General features: G+C 42.7%; 1 protein-coding gene across 1 annotated transcript in view; it reads left to right on the forward strand.

The window, feature by feature from the left end:
- Window positions 1–608: 608 nt before the first annotated feature.
- LOC311051684 (butyrophilin-like protein 2) overlaps window positions 609–24,428 on the forward strand; it is a gene marked incomplete at its 5' end in the record, with an annotated part of 29,491 nt that continues 5,671 nt past the window's right edge. The window contains 4 exons of the mRNA XM_084066267.1: window positions 609–705; window positions 8,017–8,118; window positions 8,326–8,625; window positions 8,980–9,315. Of these exons, the coding sequence (XP_083922393.1) occupies window positions 609–705; window positions 8,017–8,118; window positions 8,326–8,625; window positions 8,980–9,315 (835 nt within the window). The remainder of the gene's footprint in view (window positions 706–8,016; window positions 8,119–8,325; window positions 8,626–8,979; window positions 9,316–24,428) is intronic.

The raw sequence follows: 24,428 nt of genomic DNA on the forward strand, positions 1-24,428 counted from the left end.
ACACACACCCACCATGTGGTTTGAGCTCATAGAAACTTTCTAACCACAAATGCAGCTGCTTTGATGTTCCTGCCTGTCATGTGCTTAGACCTGAGATGGTATTATTAAGGTGTTTATTGTAGAACATTAATATAATAACATTATACATCATATTGATCATATTAAACAATGCATTGATTGCATAACATAATATTAGTAACTATGCATGTGTTGTTTCATGATCAAAGTGTTTTATCATTCATATAAATAAGAGAAACTGACAAACTGAAGACATTGTGAGTGACAGGACAAAACTATGTGAACAAACAGCATGGTCCTTCCTATCTGTCTCTAAAGAACACAAAGGTGTTAAAACGGAAACAATTGCTCTACTAATGCATCATGTCCTGTCTGTCTGTCTGTCTGTCTGTCTGTCTGTCTGTCTGTCACACACACACACACACACACACACACACACACACACACACACACACACACACACACACACACACACACACACACACACACACACACACACACACACACACACACACACACACACACACACACATCCTGTCCACGTGGTTTGAGCTCATAGAAATCGTTCTAACCACAAATGCAGCTGAACCATGGGGTGGATCACCATCACCCAACAGGTCTATGGTTCCAGGTCCAAGGCCCAAGAGTTCAGGGGCCCGAAGCCACAGTCTCTGCATGAAGTCACTGGTACTTACTGTCTGTCTGTCTGTGTCTGCCTGTCTGCCTGTCTGCCTGCCTGTCTGTCTGTCTGCGGACGAGGGCAGTCAGCGCCCGTCCACCGATTGGTTGTCATATCGCCCTGACAACCAACAACAACCAATAAAACCCACGGCTGACTCAGCTGACTGTCCCTTCAGGCTATAGGATCTGTCCTAAACTACGGTCTCCTGGAGATGGGATCCTAAAACTCGTATTCTAGTCATGAAACAAGTCTTTGACAAGAAACTATTATTTGAAAACTTTAGTTACTTTGCAGATATAAATTATTATATTATAAAACATACATTAACCACTTTAGCTCTATTTTATACCTAGGCCCCCCCCCCCCCCCCCCCCCAACTGTTTACTGTACATAGGACTACGTGTTGCTACTGATTATGTCTTTTTTATTATTGTATATCTTTAAATGTCTTAATGAATTGAATACTGACAGGAGTGGACCACAATGGAAACACACCCAGGTCTTTTTATGTTATCCTTTAACAATCATTGTAAACAGAAACTGTTCCTCTGTACAAATTAGCAAACTGTTAATAAAGTATTCAATCAATCAAATCGAAAAACCCTGTACCAGATTTATGTTGTTAAAATGTTTAACAAATATTTCACATTTTTCCCAATATTTTTTTTAAAATATCAGATCTACGTGCAACGTGTTGTGAGCTTGTAGATCGGCTATTTTCAAACAGCCGATAGTAAACTGCATGCAGGTTTAAAGTGCTCATGTGGCTATATTCACTTATTTTGGGCTTGTTTTCATTGACCTGGCAACCCTGGTGGTGGTTTCCCTGGTGGAGAGCACGCTGGGCCCCTAGAGACACTCGCTGCTTTAGGTCGTGATCTGGCTCTTCTCTTCGCAGTATAGACGGATTTCCGCGCGACGTCATCACAGAGCAGAATGCGCAATCTGCGCATGCTCGGGGGAAACGAATTGTTGCGCCGTTCACTCTGTTGTTATGTTCGGGAGTTAGATAGCCATAATTCTGCTATTATAGGCATAATAGGCATAATGCTGCTATTATATACAAACAGATCCAACTTCCAACAAATCATTTTTATTGAGTAAACAAGGTATTACAAACTGCATAATTTAATCTACTTTCATTAAACCCCGTGAAGATCATTTCTTTTATGAATGGACATTTGACCAGAGCTGCTGCGGGTAATGGCGCCCTCTACAGGCTTCCCCCGGCTCTGCGCGGTCATATCCTCTCATGTTTACAAACATGAAACCCGTCTATAGGCTCTATTCACAGCAGCCATATTGTGAAGAGATTCACAGGTGTTACCAATGATACTAATGAAGGCTCCGTTCCATTCTGGTCAAACAGAGTCAGGGTGCTGATATTGTGCATGTTGGCCCACTGGAAACACTCTGTTACACCAGTGGGTCTAAAGTTGGGGTCCAGGGACCCTCATCATGGGCTTCCAAATGGCCCCGTAGAGGTGTGTAACTCTGAGAGTGTACAAATGGAATCAAATGGACCCATTTGTACACTCTCAGAGTTATGGGGGTCGTGGAAACCACGGTGCTACACTAAATGGAACAGAGCCTTCATTAGTATCATTGGTAACACCTGGGAAGGAAGTGATAATATGGCTGCTGTGAATAGAGCCTATTGGCTACCTCCGATAATGACAGTGGACCACATCCTTTGTCCACCTCTCTGTAACCCCCCCCCCCCCCCCCTACACTCTCAGAGTTACAGACCCGTAAGGGTCCATTTGGTTCCTAACTATCCATCATTTAGCTGGGGACCCCCTGGAACTCCCTGGGGGTCCCCGGACCCCACTTTGAGAACCAATGCTCTACACACCATACAGCCCAGAGTGAGAGGACAGTTTGTTAACCAGTGTTGAGGTTGTGGTTGTAAAGAAGATGTTTAAGCGATTGTGTGTGTGTGTGTGTGTGTGTGTGTGTGTGTGTGTGTGTGTGTGTGTGTGTGTGTGTGTGTGTGTGTGTGTGTGTGTGTGTGTGTGTGTGTGTGTGTGTGTGTGTGTGTGTGTGTGTGTGTGTGTGTGAGGCTGGGACAGAGGCTAGGTGGAGATCGAGCGACTCTTTTGGCACTTTGGCAGCAGGCAGCCCAGACGGTTTTTATTTGCCTTGAAATTCGTTCTTGACGCGGTCTGACCCTTTTATCAGTGGTTTTCAAACTTTTTCGTGCCAAGGACCCTCAAATAGACACTTATTAGACCGCGGACCCCCATTTGAAAAGATAAGCCAGGGACCCCCACAATAGAAGATTTTTTTTACGGCTCTCTAGCAGCGATTTCAACCATTTTAATTACAAGGACCCCCAGTTTGACATGCATTAGGCTACGGACCCCCATTTAATGGCATGGATGTCTCTGGGACCCCAATTTATGTTGTAAAATCAATGTTAATTTAACTCTGAGAGTGTACAAATGGAATTTGGTTCCAATTGTACACTCTTACAGACCCATAAGGGTCCATTTGGTCCCTGTCCATCATTTAGCTGGGGACCCCCTGGAACCCCCTCAAGTACCCCTGGGGGTCCTCGGACCCCTCTTTTGAGAACCAATGCCTTATATTATAACTCTATGGTCTGACCCTTATATTGCTTTTATCTTTTATTTTTGCTATGTCTACATCAGACACAAGAAGTGAACAGATCAGTCACTGGATTACAACCTTTTGGCTCAACTTTACTTTTTACAACGTGAAAACTATGAGTAAGTTACACTTTACCGTCCTTTGTTAACAGCAGTGGAGAATTGTGTGTGTGTGTGTGTGTGTGTGTGTGTGTGTGTGTGTGTGTGTGTGTGTGTGTGTGTGTGTGTGTGTGTGTGTGTGTGTGTGTGTGTGTGTGTGTGTGTGTGTCTAAAAAGGTGTATTTTAGACGTGATGGGGGGGGGGGCTCAGTGTTCCCACGAAGAGTGGAGTAGAGCTTTCAACTCTATTTGTTTTGGTAAATAGAGAAATGTTTTATTTCCACTAAAGACGAAAGGCTGTCGTAGCGGGTGTGAGGAGGAGAAAGGCGGTCTCCTGCCCAACTAAGATCTCTCCTCCCCTAGAAACCCCAAACAACCTGAAAATGTGTCAATGTGTGCTTAATGCTTAATGTTTTCAAAGTCAGGCATCCAACAAGCTTTGAACTGATCAGATTAGACCTTCTGTTCCAGAGATAATGACCAAAACATATTGAAAACTGCCACTTTCGCCCATCGGTTTTCGATTGCCGATTTTCGAGTTTTTTTTTTTTTTTTAAGTTCTAACGCTGTGGACCAGAGGTGTGTGTGTGTGTGTGTGTGTGTGTGTGTGTGTGTGTGTGTGTGTGTGTGTGTGTGTGTGTGTGTGTGTGTGTGTGTTTTAACGTATTGTTGGAAATATTGTAATTTATTAGAACGTAATTTATGTTGAACAGAACGTTTGCAAAAGGAAGAATACTGTATTCATTTCCTGTACTGTATCACAGACAGACAGACAGACAGACAGACAGACAGACACTCTCTCTCTCCCTTACAGCAGAGGTTCTCTTTTCCTCAGAGACAGTACAGTGACAGTTTAAGGACTTTTAAGACCCTTTAACCCCTGTAATAAACAAACTAACAAGTTAATCATTGGACACATTGTCAAATAATATGAGAACGAGACAAATATTGTGAAAATAGCAGATCTACAAGCTTCTAGATCTGCTATTTTCACAGTATTTATCAGAGTCAAACTAAATGCATCAACTCTTACATTCCAAGTTCTTGTCAGAGTGGGGGGTCCCCAGTTCAAATATAATTATTGTGGGGGTCCCCAGCCAGTTCAAATATGATTATTTTGGGGGGTCTAGGCCTGAAAAGTTTGAGAACCACAGCTCTACAGTACAGTATGTGACATACAGCCTGTATTTATGACTGATTAGTGACATAAAATACCAAAGATTTGAGAGATTTAACCAAAGCTTACGTTCACACATGCAAGCATGAATGTAGCTCTAGAACAGTGGTTCTCAAACTTTTTCATGTCAAGGACCCCCAAATAGACGCTTATTACCCCACGGACCCCCATTTGAAAAGATAAGCCAGGGACCCCAATAAGAGAAGGTTTTTACGGCTCTCTAGCAGTGATTCTCAACCATTTTAATTTCAAGGACCCCCAGTTTAACATGCATTAGGGCTACGGACCCCCATTTAATGGCATTTATACCTCTGGGACCCCAATTCATATTGTAAAATCAATGTTAATTTAACTCTGAGAGAGTAACGGGTCCATTTGGTTCCATTTGTACACTCTCAGAGTTACAGAACCATGCGGGTCCATTTGGTTCCTGTCCATCATTTAGCTGGGGACCCCCTGGAACCCCCTCAAGTACCCCTAGGGGTCCCCGGACCCCACTTTGAGAACCAATGCTCTAGAATGTCTGTGATATTACATACATTTCATGTATTCCAAATACACAGCCATAGATCTCTCCTATCTAACACCTTAGCGTCTATAAGTATATCATGCACAGTATACATACATTGCTGCTATGCTCAGGCACCTTAGTTTGTCTCTTATCTCAGGTACTTTGTAAATATGTAGATAACTTGTTTTTGGCCTTCTATTGTTCTCTTGTTGATCTCCTTCCCACTTGCCCCCCTACCCCTCTTCTTTTTCTCTCTTCCCACTCTTCTTTCTACGGAATTTAACGTTGCGATAGGAGTGTTGTACAAAAACGAATTTCACCCACTTTTTTACCTTGTAAACCTGTGATGTGACAATAAACCTGATTCTGATTCTGAAGCAACTCTTAATATCTGGATTCTAGAGTTGCAAGACCAACCCTTAACAGCCCAAACATCAGAACAGAAAAGTCTGATCTGATTGTATTAAACAACGTTAAACTCACCAACATTACAGCTGTACAGAAAGCTTGGATTATCCTCTTTGTATCTGTCAAGCTTTAGCTTGATAAAATCCACCATAGAGACATGTTATGATCTACTTTATGTCAATACATTCTGTGCAGGTGATTATGTTTCTAAATGTCAGAGTTTAGAAGCGCTCGTTTTCAATAACACAACGTCCTGCATCATGTGACATTTATAAACAGGTGGTAGGACTGTTGAGTGTTTCTAAACTCCAACACTTATCAATAATCACCTGTAAATAAAGTAGACAGGAGTCAGAGGAGTGGGATGTTCTGAAGACAGATTGGAATTCGTATTATAAACGTAATTTGTTTTCAGCAAAATACTTCTGGACCTGTTCCTATACTAACCTCTCTGTAACCATGGAGATAGAACATAGAATAGAAACAGGATGTTATTTGTCGGGGTCTAATATGCTTCCTTTTTTATACAGAGGGGTGACTCTCACTAGTTGAACTCTTGCTGGACATGCTCCTGTCTGATAGAGAGGTTTATTATATGGGTGATGATGATTGGAGCAATAGAGGCTGTACTGAGTCTCTGAGGAATTTAGAGGAGATCTTGTTGTTTTGTTGTAGGAAGCTCAGTTTTTAAACACATCATCAGTTGTCACCATGGTGAGGTTAAAATCACATTTGCGTACACCTAGGTTTTCATAGAAAGCTTGGATGTGCTCTACACCAGTGGTTCTCAAACTTTTTCATGTCAAGGACCCCCAAATTGACACTTATTCGCCCGCGGACACCCATTTGAAGAGATATGCCAGGGACCCCCATAAGAGAAGATTTTTTACGGCTCTAGCAGTGATTCTCAACCATTTTAATTTCAAGGACCCCAGTTTGACATGCATTAAGGCTACAGACCCCCATTTAATGGCATTTCTATCTCTGGGACCCCAATTTATATTGTGAAATCAATGTTAATTTAACTCTGAGAGTGTACAAATGGAACCAAATGGACCCGTTAGGGTAATGGACCCGTTAGGGTCCATTTGGTTCCATTTGTACACTCTCAGAGTTACAGACCCGTAAGGGTCCATTTGGTTCCTAACTATCCATCATTTAGCTGGGGACCCCCTGGAACTCCCTGGGGGTCCCCGGACCCCACTTTGAGAACCAATGCTCTACACCATACAGCCCAGAGTGAGAGGACAGTTTGTTAACCAGTGTTGAGGTTGTGGTTGTAAAGAAGATGTTTAAGCGATTAACCACATCCAGCTGATCTGTGATGAGTGTGCCATCAATTAATGTTGATGTTTATTTTGTAGATCTGGGTTTCTGTTTCTTACTGTAGCCTAACTGTTTAAACACCTTCCAGAGCTCTGTCTGTTAGTTTATGTTTTCATCAATGTTGTCATCCAGTAAATGTCTTGTGTCAGTTTTAATCATGTTATTTATCTTATTGTGTATCTTGTTGCTCTGTTCATGAAGCTTTGAAGATACGGTTTGAAGATACTCTGAGCTGTTCATTCATAGTTAGTGATATTTACATACTGTTAAATAAAGTTAAAATAGCTGATCTACAAGCTCACAAGAGCATTGCCTCTAATTAAATAAAGGTGTTCAATAACACTATGAGAGGAATGAAGCTGTTGAAGCTGTATTTGGTAAAGAGATTTAAGGATAAGGATAGTTCCTTTTAACAGGTCGTTCATGAAAGTCCTTGCGGTCTTGTTTCCAATGAGAACCTGTGAGCAATTAGGGGTTAAGAGTCTTGCTCAGGGACAAATTTCATTTCATCGACACATATGCTGGCCTGGCCGGGAATCGTACCTGCGGCAACCAGGGCCTCTGGCTCCCTAGGCGGACTCACTAACCACTCAGCTATGGCCGCCCCTAAATTTATTTAGAGTAGTGAAAAAAAAGTGTACTGTACCAAGTACAGTTGGATCTCAGGTCCTTTTTTGAGTGTGTGTGTGTGTGTGTGTGTGTGTGTGTGTGTGTGTGCGTGTGCGTGTGCGTGTGCGCGTGCGCGTGCGTGTGCGTGTGTGTGTGTTTAAACACAACCTTCTATGATTCATAAGATTTGTTTATATCAGAAGCTGTAAGGGATTTAATAAGTGTAATAACTTGACAGAAGAAGATGTCTATTTGTAATGCAGGTGGTTTGTTCATAACTCTGTACAACTGAACTGAACACACCCTCTGTGTCCTGATGTGAACTCTATCACTTCCTGAGTGGTTCTAGTAGCTGAAACACATGAACCAGTCCTACACTGCCCTCTAATGGTCAAAGAGGCTCACTTCATTACAACTATGTCAATACAGTATCAGTCTGCAGAGAGGACATGTTTAGTGAGAGAAATAAGCAACCATATGGGATCAAAAAATGTTGCCATGTTTAGTGAGAGAAATAAGCAACCTGGTATAATATATTTTTAAATATCTTGTTTTTCTTTCTTATTGTTTCTAGTTGTGAACATGGTGATCTCACATGTGATCTACAATCAGAGACCTTCATCACGTCTCCTTCTGCTGTTAGTTGTGGTAGTTGTGTTGCTCTGCATCACTGGAGGTAAATCATTACACTGTAACTAACCTACTGTTTATGACAGAACAACATCTCTCTTACATTACATTTACATTGAAAGAGAGGAGAACAGGTCATTTTAAATGATGGAAATTCAACCCCTTCTTTCTACGCTTCTTCTATTCTCTAAGTTTTTGTTTAAATATTGACTGTTTTAACTGTTAAACTTGACTGAAATAATGTTCTTCACAGACCAACAAGATGTGAAATACATTCCACTGGGAGGAGTCCTTCAATTACTTCCAGATACTAAGTCTGTTGCTGAACCCATCACTGGCATCCTTTGGAAACATGACAACAATAAGGTAGCAGAATGGGATCAGGGCTTTGGTCCTGAAGTGGATTACTACGGGACATATAGAAACCGCACTGCATTGAATAAAGACACTGGAGAGTTGGTCATCAACAATGTGAACATAAACGACAGTGGAATATATTCTGTGGAGATAAACGGCCGAGTGCAGAGACAGACTCATAACATTAAAGTGATCAGTAAGTATGCATTATGTACTGTGAAGAATAAATGTTATGGTTATGTGTTGCATTTTTATCATAATATCGTTCATTAATAAGATATATGATGATTCATTATATTATATGATTATTATATCATTATTATACATGCTCCATGATTATCATCATATATCTTATAATAATAATTAATAAATCACATACTGTAATTAATAATTATATATGTTATTAATAAGCATAATACAACAATAATAATCCTAAAAACGAACAAAGGTATCGTGATATTGGCTGAAAAGATATTGTGATATCATATTTTTCCATATCGCCCTCCCCTACCTCTATGTCAATAAAGATGTTTCTTTTCTTTTCTTTCAGGACGTCTGGTGATAACAGTTGGAGAGGATGCTGTTCTACCATGTGAGGTTGATCCTACCACTGCTCCCACCACTGACCTCACTGACCTGACCATAAAGTGGACCAGACCAGACCTACCAGGTGATCCATATGTCTACTACCAGAGGAACGGGGCTGAACTTGTTGACAATAAGGATCCTTCCTACATGAGAAGAACTTCTCTCTTCCAGGATGAAGTGAAGAAAGGCAACGTGTCCCTCAACCTGACCAGAGTGAAACTATCTGATGAAGGATTCTACTCCTGCACTCGGACACTCCCTGAAATCAACAAGAAATCCTCTGTTCACCTCACTGTTGGTAAGACAATTGTTCTGAGAAAGCATAATTGTGTAAAAAAAAGTGTTGCTGTTCTACATTGTTGAACTCATTTTAGTTTTATATTGTTGTAATAGTTCATAGTACATGAATGTCCATGTTTCAACTTTTTTCCCCAAAAATGTATGCCCTACTTCATCATATTACAGTGTCCCACAAAAGTAGCAAAAATAGCAGATTGTGATGTGATGCGTTGTAGATAATATGCTATTTTTAAGTGAAAGTTAAAGTGGTTAAGTCTCTCTTTTGGACTTACAAGGTTTCTACCTGACAGCAACGAAACTGATAGAGTAGCTCTGTTGTTACTGATAGTTATACTAATAATATATATAATATAATATAATAATATTATACAGTGTTTCCCCTATATGCATTAAGCAGTGGCGGGTGGTGTTTGTGGTGTTTTAGCCATTCATTTTATGCCAGTGTTTTTTGCCACTGTTTTATTGTGTATTTTATACATTTATTTTTTTGTTTGTTTTTGTTTTGTTCTGTAAAGCACTTTGCGCTGCATTTGTCATGAAAGGTGCTATATAAATAAAGTTTATTTTTATTATTCACCGGGTATGGACTTGTACATATAATATATATAATATTATATGATATACTGATAGAGTAGCTCTGTTACTGAGGGTTATACTAATAATATATATAATATAATATAATATAATATAATATAATATAATATAATATAATATAATAATATTATATGATATACTGATTGAGTAGCTCTGTTGTTACTGAGGTCTGCTGTGTGTTAAGGCCTCAAACCCAGGTCCAGCATGCTACTAAATAAATAGAGAGAACTTAGTTTTTGGTATAAGTGAAAATTATCATTGTTTAGAAGCAGCACAGCATTGACACAAACATGTAACTGAGACTAATGTAATAATGTATGTAGCGTAAACTCCACTGATGTGAATGAAACTCAATGAATGAAAGTGTGATTTGTCATTCACAGAACCTCATCAGGTCAGAGCAGTGGAAGGTGGAGATGTGGTTCTACCATGTCAGACTGTCTTCACTGGTCCACTCACTGACACTACAGTGAAATGGACCAGAGAAGACCTGACACCTCACCATGTCCATGTCATCAGGAACGGCCAGGAGCTGACTGTAGAGAACCAACAATGAGAAAACCTCACAGTGTGGAGATGATGGTGGTCGTTGGGGGAGGATGAAGAACACAGGATGTCTCGTCAGATCCATGAACCCTTCACTAGACACAGGAGTTTTCTCGTGTGAGTCTCCAGAGGGAAAGAGTGACTCTGTTCAACTCACTGTGACTGGTATGTTCAATACATCATCAATACAGTGTTCTGTTAAATTGGTCCTCACTAATGCTCCTTATAATATTATATTATTATCTTCATAATGAAAAAACATCACATGGATGCACCTGGGACGTATCATCAGTGTTGTAGCCTGGGGTCAACAGGTGTTTCGGGTCTCGCAACAACATACACCCTCACCCAGGTGACCCAGCCGGGGTTGATCAAGCCCCGACTTACGTCCCTGTAGTTACCCGCGGTCAGTCCTCTTATAGGGAAAGACAGACTTACGTCCCAGTAGCTACTGTACCCACGGTCAGTCCTCTAAGGGAAAGACAGACTTATGTCCCAGTAGCTACCCACGGTCAGTCCTCTTAGGGAAAGACAGACTTATGTCCCAGTAGTTACTGTACCCACGGTCAGTCCTCTTAGGGAAAGACAGACTTATGTCCCAGTAGCTACCCACGGTCAGTCCTCTTAGGGAAAGACAGACTTATGTCCCAGTAGTTACCCACGGTCAGTCCTCTAAGGGAAAGACAGACTTATGTCCCAGTAGCTACCCACGGTCAGTCCTCTAAGGGAAAGACAGACTTATGTCCCAGTAGTTACTGTACCCACGGTCAGTCCTCTAAGGGAAAGACAGACTTATGTCCCAGTAGCTACCCACGGTCAGTCCTCTTAGGGAAAGACAGACTTATGTCCCAGTAGTTACTGTACCCACGGTCAGTCCTCTAAGGGAAAGACAGACTTATGTCCCAGTAGTTACTGTACCCACGGTCAGTCCTCTAAGGGAAAGACAGACTTATGTCCCAGTAGCTACCCACGGTCAGTCCTCTAAGGGAAAGACAGACTTATGTCCCAGTAGCTACCCACGGTCAGTCCTCTTAGGGAAAGACAGACTTATGTCCCAGTAGCTACCCACGGTCAGTCCTCTAAGGGAAAGACAGACTTATGTCCCAGTAGCTACCCACGGTCAGTCCTCTTAGGGAAAGACAGACTTATGTCCCAGTAGCTACCCACGGTCAGTCCTCTAAGGGAAAGACAGACTTATGTCCCAGTAGCTACCCACGGTCAGTCCTCTAAGGGAAAGACAGACTTATGTCCCAGTAGCTACCCACGGTCAGTCCTCTTAGGGAAAGACAGACTTATGTCCCAGTAGCTACCCACGGTCAGTCCTCTAAGGGAAAGACAGACTTATGTCCCAGTAGCTACCCACGGTCAGTCCTCTAAGTAGTCCCCCCAGGAATCCGCGATTCCGCGATCGCGGAAATTAACGCGGATTTGAAGGCCATCCGTGGATTTCAAAGCCGTCCGCGGATTACGAGGCATAGTGCAGAAAACAAGAAAAATCTCGGTAAAACACCGCCGTATGGAGAAGTATTCTCTCTCTGTCTCAGGGCAGTGCGAGTGCTGCTAGAGGGAGAGAGTCAGAGTGCTGCGCAACTTACAGCCCAACTTCAAAGCAAGTTAACGATGGCTCGTTGACCCCAAATTGACCACTAGGCAATCAACACTGAACAGCACTAATTAATGGCAGCTGTGATTCTTGTGTCTGTCGTGCAGCCAGATATCAAATAATTCCCTGTAGAGCAGGGGTCTTCAGTGTTTTCAGGCCAAGGACCCCCTAGTTGAGAGAGAGATGAAGCAGGGACCCCATCTATATTGTATAAAATTGTGTTTCAGATAAACTTTTGCTGCTCTTTTTTCCCTCTACACACCTATAACTCCAAAAATAGCCGATCTACAAGCTCACAAGTGTGAGCTTGTAGATCTGCTATTTTTGGCTAAAGTTCTCCTCAGAAAAGGGATACTAGGATTCAAGTGGTTAATGTAAAAAAAAAAAAAAAAAAAATCTTATCACACAAAGATTTGGGGGACCTCCCTAGTCCCGGACCCCCTGTTGAAGACCCCTGCTGTAGAGGGACCCTCTCCCTCATGTTCAACTTCAATTGTGACTTCTAAGTTTTACTTCTCCTCAAAAGGACAACTTTATTATTTCCCATACTGAATGACAAGCCTAAATATTATTATTGCATTTGGCTATGTGCAATAACTGCAAGCCAATGTTCAGAGGCAGTCAGTATTTGTCTTAATTTCTTTAGTTGCCAATAATTCAACTGTAACCAGTGTTTGAGACATAGTCTTGTATTTCTACAAAATAAATGGTAACAATGCATTCTACATGCATAAATACAAAGATAATAAAAAATAAAAAATGATTGGATCGGTGATTGCTATCGGCCTGATCGGACCATCTCTATTTATAACCAGTAACATTGACTCAATTACTATGTTCCACGGTATTTTAGTGTTTTAGAATGGTATAACAATTAATTGTATTTATTTCATTATGGAATTTACTTGATTATTAAAACGTAATCTATTTTTGCTTGATAACTGGTAATTTCAGGTTGTTTTTTAATGCCCGCGGAATATTAACGATAAGCCGCGGAATCAAGAATTGCTCTCCGCGGAATCTAGACTTTTTCTCCGCGCTTTCCTGGGGGGACTATCTAAGGGAAAGACAGACTTATGTCCCAGTAGCTACCCACGGTCAGTCCTCTAAGGGAAAGACAGACTTATGTCCCAGTAGCTACCCACGGTCAGTCCTCTAAGGGAAAGACAGACTTATGTCCCAGTAGCTACCCACGGTCAGTCCTCTAAGGGAAAGACAGACTTATGTCCCAGTAGCTACCCACGGTCAGTCCTCTAAGGGAAAGACAGACTTATGTCCCAGTAGCTACCCACGGTCAGTCCTCTAAGGGAAAGACAGACTTATGTCCCAGTAGTTACCCACGGTCAGTCCTCTAAGGGAAAGACAGACTTATGTCCCAGTAGTTACCCACGGTCAGTCCTCTAAGGGAAAGACAGACTTATGTCCCAGTAGCTACCCACGGTCAGTCCTCTTAGGGAAAGACAGACTTATGTCCCAGTAGTTACCCACGGTCAGTCCTCTAAGGGAAAGACAGACTTATGTCCCAGTAGCTACCCACGGTCAGTCCTCTTAGGGAAAGACAGACTTATGTCCCAGTAGTTTCCCACGGTCAGTCCTCTAAGGGAAAGACAGACTTATGTCCCAGTAGCTACCCACGGTCAGTCCTCTTAGGGAAAGACAGACTTATGTCCCAGTAGCTACCCACGGTCAGTCCTCTAAGGGAAAGACAGACTTATGTCCCAGTAGTTACCCACGGTCAGTCCTCTAAGGGAAAGACAGACTTATGTCCCAGTAGTTACCCACGGTCAGTCCTCTAAGGGAAAGACAGACTTATGTCCCAGTAGCTACCCACGGTCAGTCCTCTTAGGGAAAGACAGACTTACGTCCCAGTAGTTTCCCACGGTCAGTCCTCTTAGGGAAAGACAGACTTACGTCCCAGTAGTTACCCACGGTCAGTCCTCTAAGGGAAAGACAGACTTATGTCCCAGTAGCTACCCACGGTCAGTCCTCTTAGGGAAAGACAGACTTACGTCCCAGTAGCTACCCACGGTCAGTCCTCTTAGGGAAAGACAGACTTATGTCCCAGTAGCTACCCACGGTCAGTCCTCTTAGGGAAAGACAGACTTATGTCCCAGTAGCTACCCACGGTCAGTCCTCTAAGGGAAAGACAGACTTATGTCCCAGTAGTTACCCACGGTCAGTCCTCTTAGGGAAAGACAGGGCCACTCAGTCTGCTTCTCCAGAACTACTCTGCTGGGACCCGGGGGAGGCTCTGGCACGTGGAGGGACTAGGCTCTGTGGATGGCCTCCTGGCCGGGCTCCTCCTTCGTCTCATCAGGTCCAGGACCTGAGTGTTGCACCAGACTCCCCCGCTCCAAACATTTCATTCTGGTGTGATGGTTTCTTGGGCCGTGGTGGTACTGCTTTAATGGCCCTCCTAAAGGCCTCACCGTGGGTTTGTTGGGCTTCTTCCTCACGGAGGACACAGGCTGGGAGCTGTCACCCGTCTCTCCGGTGGTCACCAAACTATTCCTGGTTGTCACTTAGTCTATTCCTATGAGCCACTATAAATATAATAACTATAAAGAAAAACATCACTTGGATGCACCTGGGACGTCATATAACTGATCCTCACTAATGCTCATTATAATATGACATCATGTCTGTCTACTGAGGAGGGCTGTGGACAGTTCACAAACCTGTGAACTGTCCACAGTCCTCTGATCGTCCAGCTGGTTTCTATAAAGATGGATTCCTCCTCAGCACTGAGTCTACAGGACAGATGACCATCCACACTGTCTCTAAGTCTGATGAAGGAATGTACAAGTGTCTCATCTCTGACCGTGGAGAGTCACCAGAGAGCAGGATGGATGTGAGAGGTACAAACACACACTTTATATGACCTAACAAATGACATCCTTTGACTGTTATTTACTCTGATTTTTGTAGATACTGGTATCACACTCAATTGAATTGAATAGCCAGTAGCATTATATTTAGATTTACAGATGAAGTGTGATCCATGGCAGGTTATTACAGGCAGGGTTATACAGGGTTATACAGGGTTGCTAAATGCTTACATTGTCATTGTTTGGTTCAGTTTTCATGTCAGTTTAATTTACATTCACACATGTCCTCTCCCCAGCCCTGAAGACCCTCTTTATGAATACATAAGGCTGTGTCAAACTAATTAATAATAATAATAATAACTAGAAAAGGTGTGCACAGGTCTCCGCCTATGCACAAATCGGCCTCCTGGTGGCGTTATAACAGGCCCATGTGAAAGATTTGGGGCAGAGGTTCTGCTCTGGCATCCAGTGTGTGTGCAAACACTTGGCATAGCAATTATGAAGGATTAAAGATGTACATATAACTAACTGCATGTGGCCTTTTTTATTTTATTTACAGATCTATGTTGTGTCAGGTACGTACAAGATATATATATTCATCAACATGACAGTAGAATAGATTACATCTAGTTAATACTTCATTTATGTTAATTATACTGTATATCTTTTAATTACAGACACATGATCAGTCTCAGGGAGCCAATCAGGGATCCTCTGCAGTCCAGATGACCAATCAGAGTGGGTCTCCTGATGATGTGTACGATACACTGCAGCACGGTCAGTCTGTCAACCAATCATGTTGGTTTATGGAACTTCTGACAACTAGTTCAGTTGTTCTAATATGAATCTAGAGGAATTAAAAACGTTATATCTGACAATAGGTTTGTTTATTTACCTTTAGGATACACAAGTGACTATGAAGAACTCCCTCAATCTCGTGAACATGAAAAAGGTAAGTACATAATATTTAAAGTTATTAATAATTTGAGGTCAAGTGGTTGTTGAATAAATGTTCAGTAAACAGAGATATCTGTGAATTATTAAGATAGAATGATAATTTAACTCAGTGAACAACAAAACCCTGTCAACAAACTGATATGAAAACACCTGACTGAACATAGTTCAAGTTCAAGTTTATTGAAAAACTGGGCAATTTATGTTACAGCAGATAATGATAGGAAACTCCAAAACACACTAAACATACATACACATAGACATAGACATAGACATGATCACAAGATCCAGATAATAATAGTTACTAGCTACCTCCTCCTGCTTCCATTATTGAATGGAAGTACTGTAACCTGTACAAATGAGAATTTGTACCTGTTGTTTTTAGCTGCAGGTCTTTAACCTTTGGCCGGTAGGCAATAATTCATATTCAGGATTTAGGGGGTGAGAGCTGTCTGCTATAATAGAAGATGCTTTCTTAAGCACCTGCTGGTCATTTATATGACTCAGACAGCCCCACAATCTTGCTAGCCTCCCTCACAACCCTGTTAAGGGCATTTTTCTGTCTAACGCCAAGGTTTCCATACCAACAAATGGCAGCAAATGAAATAACAGACTCTATGAAAGCTCTGTAGAATAAAATCATCAGTGACTTTCTTACACACCATTTCATATTCATCTAATTAACTTTCAACTCATATTTCAGTCCCAGAATCTTCTAGACGTCAACAAGCAGCTGATAAAGTGTTACCACAGCAGATAAAATGCAGGCTACATTGTACAGCATGTTTAAAGGGATATTTCACTTTCTAACATGTTTGAGTTCATTTTAACATTTACTCAGGCTTTAGTGTTTCACCACAGACAGTTTAATTGCTTGATTCAGTATTTAGATATTTGATATTCATTTTACCAGACACGCCCCCTTCCTATACAAACCCGTTGTAACTTCAAACTCCATTTTAACCATGATGATAGATTCATGGCTAAACACCCGTCCTTGATTCTGGTGACTGATGTTGTCCTTCTAATGTGTGAGGCAGATGTGTTTCTTTAATACTTCAAACACAGAGTCACAACGGCGCATCTTGAGCCTCTCACACACACACACACACACACACACACACACACACACACACACACACACACACACACACACACACACACACACACACACACACACACACACACACACACACACACTGTCCATGTGGTTTGAGCTCTTTGGAAACTTTCTAACCACAAATGCATCTGCTTTGATGTTACTGCCAGGCATGTGGATCTTTTCACTAAACAAGTCGCTGGGGGGGTCTGGAAAGAAGAAGACAAAGTCGCTAAGTTGGCAACACTGGACACATCTGTGTGTGTGTGTGTGTGTGTGTGTGTGTGTGTGTGTGTGTGTGTGTGTGTGTGTGTGTGTGTGTGTGTGTGTGTGTGTGTGTGTGTGTGTGTGTGTGTGTGTGTGTGTTTGTGTGTGTGTGTGTGTGTGTGTGCGTGCGTGCGTGCGTGCGTGCGTGCGTGCGTGCGTTTTTCTGACCTCACGCTCGCGGCTCCAGAACATTCTCTGAGGTGTCAGAGCCACCCGCTTCCGACATGTACTAACTGGCCTGTGGCCCGCAGCTTAGCACGGCAAATATCTGACAAACAATACATCCCTTTACAGTTCCCCCGCCTCCCCCCGAGGCGGGGGGGAGGCGCCTCAAACAAAGTGTTGTAAAATAAGACGATCTAACTTGATGGTGTCAGTCGCTCCGCCTTCATCAGACACAAGGTAGCAGTGAACAGATCAGTCACTGGATTACAACCTTTTGGCTCAACTTTACCTTTTTACATCGTGACAACTCTGAGTAAGTTACACTTTAGATCGTCTTTTGTTAACAGTGCTGCGTGTGTGTGTGTGTGTGTGTGTGTGTGGGACGGACCTATTTTGGGGTGACGTCTTTCCAGATTGTCGCGATCCGGTTGGCTGATGACGCGGATGACGCGCCCGGTGACGTAGGGCTACTTCCGCTCCCGACCGGAAAAGGAACGCTGCCCAGGCTAAACAAAGTGTTGCCCGAGACCTAACTTGATGGTGTCAGTCACTCTGCCTTCATCAGACACAAGGTAGAAGTGAACAGATCAGTCACTGGATTACAACCTTTTGGCTCAACTTTCCCTTTTTACATCGTTTGAGTAAGTTACACTTTAGATCGTCTTTTGTTAACAGTACTGCGGAAGTGTGTGTGTGTGTGTGTGTGTGTGTGTGGAGCCTCGGCCTCCACTGTCTCTCTTCTCCTCCTCTGCCGTGTCGTCTCTCATTCAGTGACTCAGTAGGAGTGTGTGTCTTTGCGGCCTAAACGCTGCTGAATGCGTGTTGCTCCATATGTTAATGTATTTGCTCCAGATGTGTAAGCCCAGAAGTTCGTTAAAGTGGGCATTTGGCAAAAGCAGAGCCTCTGTGAGCGTCTTCGTTGACAAAGATAGCAGTTAGTTTGGAGCTGTTTTGTAATACTTGTTATATGGAACATGCTAATGAGTGCTAAGTGCTAACATCAAACTATAGAACGGATGTCACTGGTTACGATGTGGAATAGAAACGAGCAGAGACGTGCAGAGAGATTTGGAGAGGCAGGGGCTGGAATTTCAAAAGGACACATGCACGGACGCGCGCGCGTGCATGTGTCCCCCCTGCGAGCGCGCGAAGCGCGCGCGCGAAATTTTGCGGATATTCGTCGGATTCGGGTACTTTTTTACCCATTTTTTGTTACTTTATTTCGGTTTTAGGGTTAGGGTTATAGATATATAATAAAAAAATTATTAAAAAAAACTTTTTTTAATATTTTTTTTTATTGGTGGCTTTGGATAAAACATTGGTGGCTATAGCCACCGAAGCCCCCGCCTAACGACGCCACTTATTCTTCTGTATAATGAGTACTTTTACTTAAGTAAAGAAATTGAGTACTTTTCCCACCACTGCTGCTGACACAGAGAGAGAGAGCGAGAGAGAGAGAGAGGGAGAGAGAGATATATATAGGCTCCTGCTTGTAATTTCAAATTAACAGCTATATATATATATATTTTTTGTCCATACATACCTAATCTGTCTCAAACAATTGGTCCGTGTTCTGCGTGCATTCACTGCGTTCAGTTGTGCCCTCAGTTAGGTTTCGATAGTGTATAATATACTTCGTTTGCCGGGCGGTATCGCACACACAAAAAATAGCCGATCAACAAGCTCACAATGCCTGGCGTTGCGACGCGTTGTGAGCTTGTAAATCAACTATAATTCTGCGCGAGCACTGCACGGCACGGGGCTCAATTAAGTAAGCTTTACTGCAGGTGCGAGGCCAACGGGCGCACGCAGGGGTTTCTACAGTTTACAGTCAGAGGAGACAAGGGCACTTTTTACCGACAGACAAAAGGGCAGGGGCTCAAGCCCCCTTTGATGTCTATGTGTGCACGTGCATGCAAACGAGGGACGTCTCCCTCTCAGCTATCGTCAGGCAACAGTGTCACATCAACAGTGTCACATCAACAGTGTCACACACACAGACACAGACTAGGACTGGTTCTCAAAGTGAAATGATGAAATAACCACTTAAGCTTTAGCCTATTTAAGATCTAGTGAAAATAGCTGATCTACAAGCTCACACTGTATTCAGTGTTGTGTAGTGAACAAAGTTTTTTTTATTGTTACTACTTGTACTGTATCTCTTTCTGTCTCTCCTCTGTCTCTCCCTCTCTCTCTCTTCTTTCCCCCGACACGGTCGAGGCAGAAGGCCCCCACCCTAGAGCCTAGGGTCTGCCTGACGTTTCTTCCAGTTAAGAGGGAGTTTTTCGTTGCCACTGTCGCAAAATTGTTTGTTCAGGGTGGGATGTCGGGTCTCTTCTCTGCATGTAAAGTGTCTTGAGACAACTTGTTGTGATTTGACACTTTAATAAAATTGAATTGAATTGAATTGAAAGTGACATATAGTATTCATAGTGATATTTACATGCTATAAAAAAGTGAAAATAACTGATCTACAAGCTCACACTGCATCCAGGGGCATAATGTTGTGTAGTGAACACAGTTATATACAGTATTCATAGTGATATTTACATACTGTAAAAAAATAAATAAAGTGAAAATAGCTGATCTAGAAGGTCAGCTAATTTTGGCAAAGAGATTTAGTGTAGTGAAAAAAGAGAGGTAGTACAATTTAAACATTAACCACAACATCCTGCTCTCTCTATCTCTCATAATAAATAATAAAGAATAATATGTGTTTAGATTAGTAGCTGTTGTTGGGATTTAATAAGTGTAATAACTTGACAGAACAAGATGTCTATTTTTAATGCAGGTGTTTTATTTAGAACTCTGTACGACTGAACCTGAACACACCCTCTGTGTCCTGATGTGAACTCTGTCACTTCCTCACTGGTTCTTGTTGCACATGAACCAGTCCTACACGCCCTCTAATGGTCAGAAAGGCTCACTTCATTATAACTATGTCAATACAGTGGGCCTCATTTATCAACGTGGTGCAGCCCGAATAATGAGCGTGTGTTGTCATGGACAGTGAGGTCTACAAACTTACAGTAGCTTGTCCTATGTTATGGAGTTATGTCATAGAGAGTTATGTAGGCTACACAACCTGGCTGGGTTAAGGATATATAAACCCGACGCTCCAATATTAACGTGGCGGCACGGAATCACTGCATTCCGCCCGAGTCTCATGTACCGCTACACTACGGACACGGACATGAAAGACAAAGTTGGGCGGGTGTGTGTGTGTGTGTGTGTGTGTGTGTGTGTGTGTGTGTGTGTGTGTGTGTGTGTGTGTGTGTGTGTGTGTGTGTGTGTGTGTGACTGTGTGTGTGTGTGTGTGTGTGTGTGTGTGAGAGAGAGAGAGCGAGAGAGAGAGGCGTCAGGCGTGTGCGTGTGCGGCGAGGCCAGTGGGGGGGGGGGGGCGACTGTTTCTTATTGGCTTTTCATGTCTTTGGTCGTATTCTGGTTCGTCTTCATGTCGTAAAATCGGGGCGTTTTGAGAATATTTTAAGGGCGTGTTATTTAAATGACGCTCGGTTCAGCCGTCACATTTATCAACGCTGGGACCAAGTGTACGCTCGGATCAGCTGTGTAGGATGCGTTGATAAATGTGACTTCGACGTTGGTGTACGGCCGAATATATGGAGAAATATACGCTGGTTTATACGCTGCGTTGATAAATGAGGGCCAGTATCTGTATGATTCACTGGCACACACACACACACACACGCGCATGCACGCACGCACGCACGCGCACGCACGCACGCACGCGCACGCACGCACGCACGCACGCACGCACGCACGCACACACATAATAAATAATAAATAATACATTCATTTTATGTTCCCCCAAAACATTGAAAGTTGTTTTTAAGGATAGTTTAGTTGATACAGTAACATAGTTATTATTCTCATTCATTTAGAACAGTGATCAGGTCACTATATCCAAGCTTCACATCTTCTGGCCAATCAGATTCAAGTATTCTCCATGATCATGGTATAACTAAGTGTCTGTCTGTCTGTCTGTCTGTCTGTCTGTCTGTCTGTCTGTCTGTCTGTTTCTAGATGTGAAGATGATCTACTCTCATTCATCACATCTCATTCTGCTGTTAGTTGTGTCTCATCTCTGCATCTCTGGAGGTAAATCATTACACTGTAACTAACCTACTGTTAATGACATTAAACATCTCCCTTACATTACATTTACATTGAAAGAGAGGAGAACAGGTCATTTTAAATGATGGAAATTCTAAATGATGTGAAATAAATGAATCTCTGGTTTAACAATAAGACAGTAGTTTAGTTTAAAATGATGTTATAACAGCAGCATGGTTAAGTGTTCTAAAACCACTCTCCTCATGTGTCCTCATGTAGCTTAATCCTGTTATTAAACTGTATTAAACTATTAAAGTCTAATATGACAACATGAAAAGTAATACAGACTGTCTGCCCAGATGCATAGAAGGCCCCTAACCAAGGGCGCCGATATTTATAAACACCTGCGGGTGCCCAACCTGCCCCACATGCACGCGCGCGCAGCGCGCGTGCATGTGGGGCCCGTTCGCGCGTGCGCGAAAACATTTGCGGGTTTGGGTCGGATAATTAACTTTTTTGGGGGGGTTTTGTAACTTTATTTCGGTTAATTCGGTTTATTCAGTACACAGAATTTACTCTGAACTGAGTATGTTTAAACTCCCCCGTGGCGCCCCGCCCCCCCACCCGCGGCCGAAAGAAAAGGCATTATTTTTCATTGGGTACTTTATTAACAGTTTGCCAATAGTACAGTGGTACTGGTATGATTTTACAACAATGAATGTCAACTCAAACTCACTCATGACTTTTCAGTATGTTTCAACATTTCAGCACCGTCCATAAGCTATACAAAAGATAACAATGCTGACGACAATGACAATGCACTGAATGCAAACAGCAGAACGCTCATGTTCTTTTTTTTTTTCTCTCTCTCGCTGACTCGCTCCCTCTCTCTGGTCTCTCTCGTTGACTGTGTCTTCACTCCCTGGAGTCGTGCGCATATCATGGACTAAAAATTAAGAAATAAAATGGAAAGAAAAGAAAAAAATATATTTTAAAGTAAATTACAGCCTATTAGCCTATTATGTAGTGAATAGAACAAAGCATATAAAGTACATGCGGTAAAACAAACAATAATTTGTTTTTCACTTACCATTTATTTCTTTAAGAGGAAGGTGCTACTCCTTGCAGATGAGCGGGTGATGAAGGTATTGGCTATGACATCTAGGTCCAGTTGCTCCTCAGCCACATGCTTGTGGCAGTGTAAAAGAGCAAGGTGATTGAGTCTTCCTTGACCCATTGTGGATCGCAGATAGGTTTTCAGTCTCCGCAAGCCTGAAAATGACCTCTCTGAGCTGCATGATGTTACAGGGATAGTCATCACTTGTTTCACCAGTCTTGTGAGCTCTGAGCAAACAGCTCTGTTGCCCTCTCCCTTATCACCTTTCAAGAACTCAACTACATCATTAAAAGTAGACAGGCGAAGTCCATCTGTCTTTGCCATGTCAATGCAAATGTCACGATGCAGTGTCAGCCTGACTTCATCCAAATCCTTTCCATAGAACTGCACTATGCGTTTGCAATCGCCCTTTCCAACCACAAAATCCTCGACATCTTGCATGTGTTTGAACACAGAAGCACTGTATCTGCAGTTCAGGGATGATGTCGCTGTGTCCATGACCTCAAAGTATTCCTGTCTGTACATGTCTTCGGGTGTTTGGAAGATGTGTGGAGGAGCACCTCCATTGTCCAATCTGCGGGGAACCTTTCTTGGTCTTGGCAAAGCTGGGGGGTCCACGTTCAGGTCATTTGCTGCTGCAGTAGTGCTTCCCCAAAACTGTTGGAATCCTTCACGTTGAGACGTTATGTCTCCTCTGAGTCTGTCCACCATCGCTTTAGCTTTCTGAAGGTGCAACTTGGGGTCTTGGAGTGCAGCATTGACCGCTTCCATGCGTGAAAAGAATTTCAGCATGAGTTGCAAAGAGAAAAAGGTGCTAAACTTCTCTAGGTGCATAAGCAAACCACTGGCTTTAGATCCTGCGTCACCTCTGTCTTGTGCAGAAAGGTCCTCGAGAAACTCTATTAGTGCACTGTAGTTGGAAGCAATGGATTGTAACGAAGCCGTTTTCACAGTCCAGCGTGTGGGGCAAAGGGGTCTCAAAGAAGGTGCGTTGCTGTCTTGGTACTCCTTAAACCAGGCGAGTCGCTTTGGCGAATTTCTGATCAGTGTTATTATCTCACGAACAACTCCCATGAAGTTACGACACGCTGTGACGTTTTGGGCGACGTCCTGCACAACTAAATTCAGAACATGTGCGGTGCAATGAACATATAGCGCTCGGGGCTCCAGCTGCTGCATGCGGGCTTGTAGACCTGTTCTGATGCCGGACATATTTGCAGCGCCGTCATAACATTGCCCTCTGCACCTACTTACTGGCAGTGAGAATCTTATCAAGACGTCATTTAACAGGTTAAACAGTGTCTCTGCTGTTGTTGTCGATGTCTCGTAAAATCCAACAAAAAGTTCCTCTGTCTCTAGCATGTCAGTCACAAAACGAAAACAGACCGACACTTGCTCCTTGACTGTAATGTCAGCTGTCTCGTCCATCATCACAGAGAAACACTCAACAGACTGTATTTCCTTAAGAAGTCGTCTCAGCAAATCATGAGCCATAATTTCTATCATTTCGTTAAGGATGTCATGAGAGACATGCCATTTACTCTCCTTACGAGCCAGCCAAGCTTTCAGCTCTGGGATCTCTCCGGCACGCAACTTTAGTAATTTGATCAAATTGGAGTCAGCGTCTGTTTTTCCTCTAATGGCCATTCCCTGGCTTGAAAGGTACTCAACAGAGGATAAAATTGCCAGCAAAGCTCGTCTTGAATCAGTCATATTCTTTAGTTTACCAGCAGACATGGAAGCGACAACATTTACACGGGCATTAACAATAGCAGCGACCTGAATGGCAGCCCGATGCACATCAACTTTTTCGTGGACTCCAAATCTTTCAAGTGCCTTGCTCCAGCTGGAAAAACCTTCGTGT

The sequence above is a fragment of the Gymnoscopelus microlampas genome (genome assembly GCF_963454915.1).
Source record: "Gymnoscopelus microlampas genome assembly, chromosome: 9".
Classification (NCBI taxonomy): Eukaryota; Metazoa; Chordata; class Actinopteri; order Myctophiformes; family Myctophidae; genus Gymnoscopelus; species Gymnoscopelus microlampas.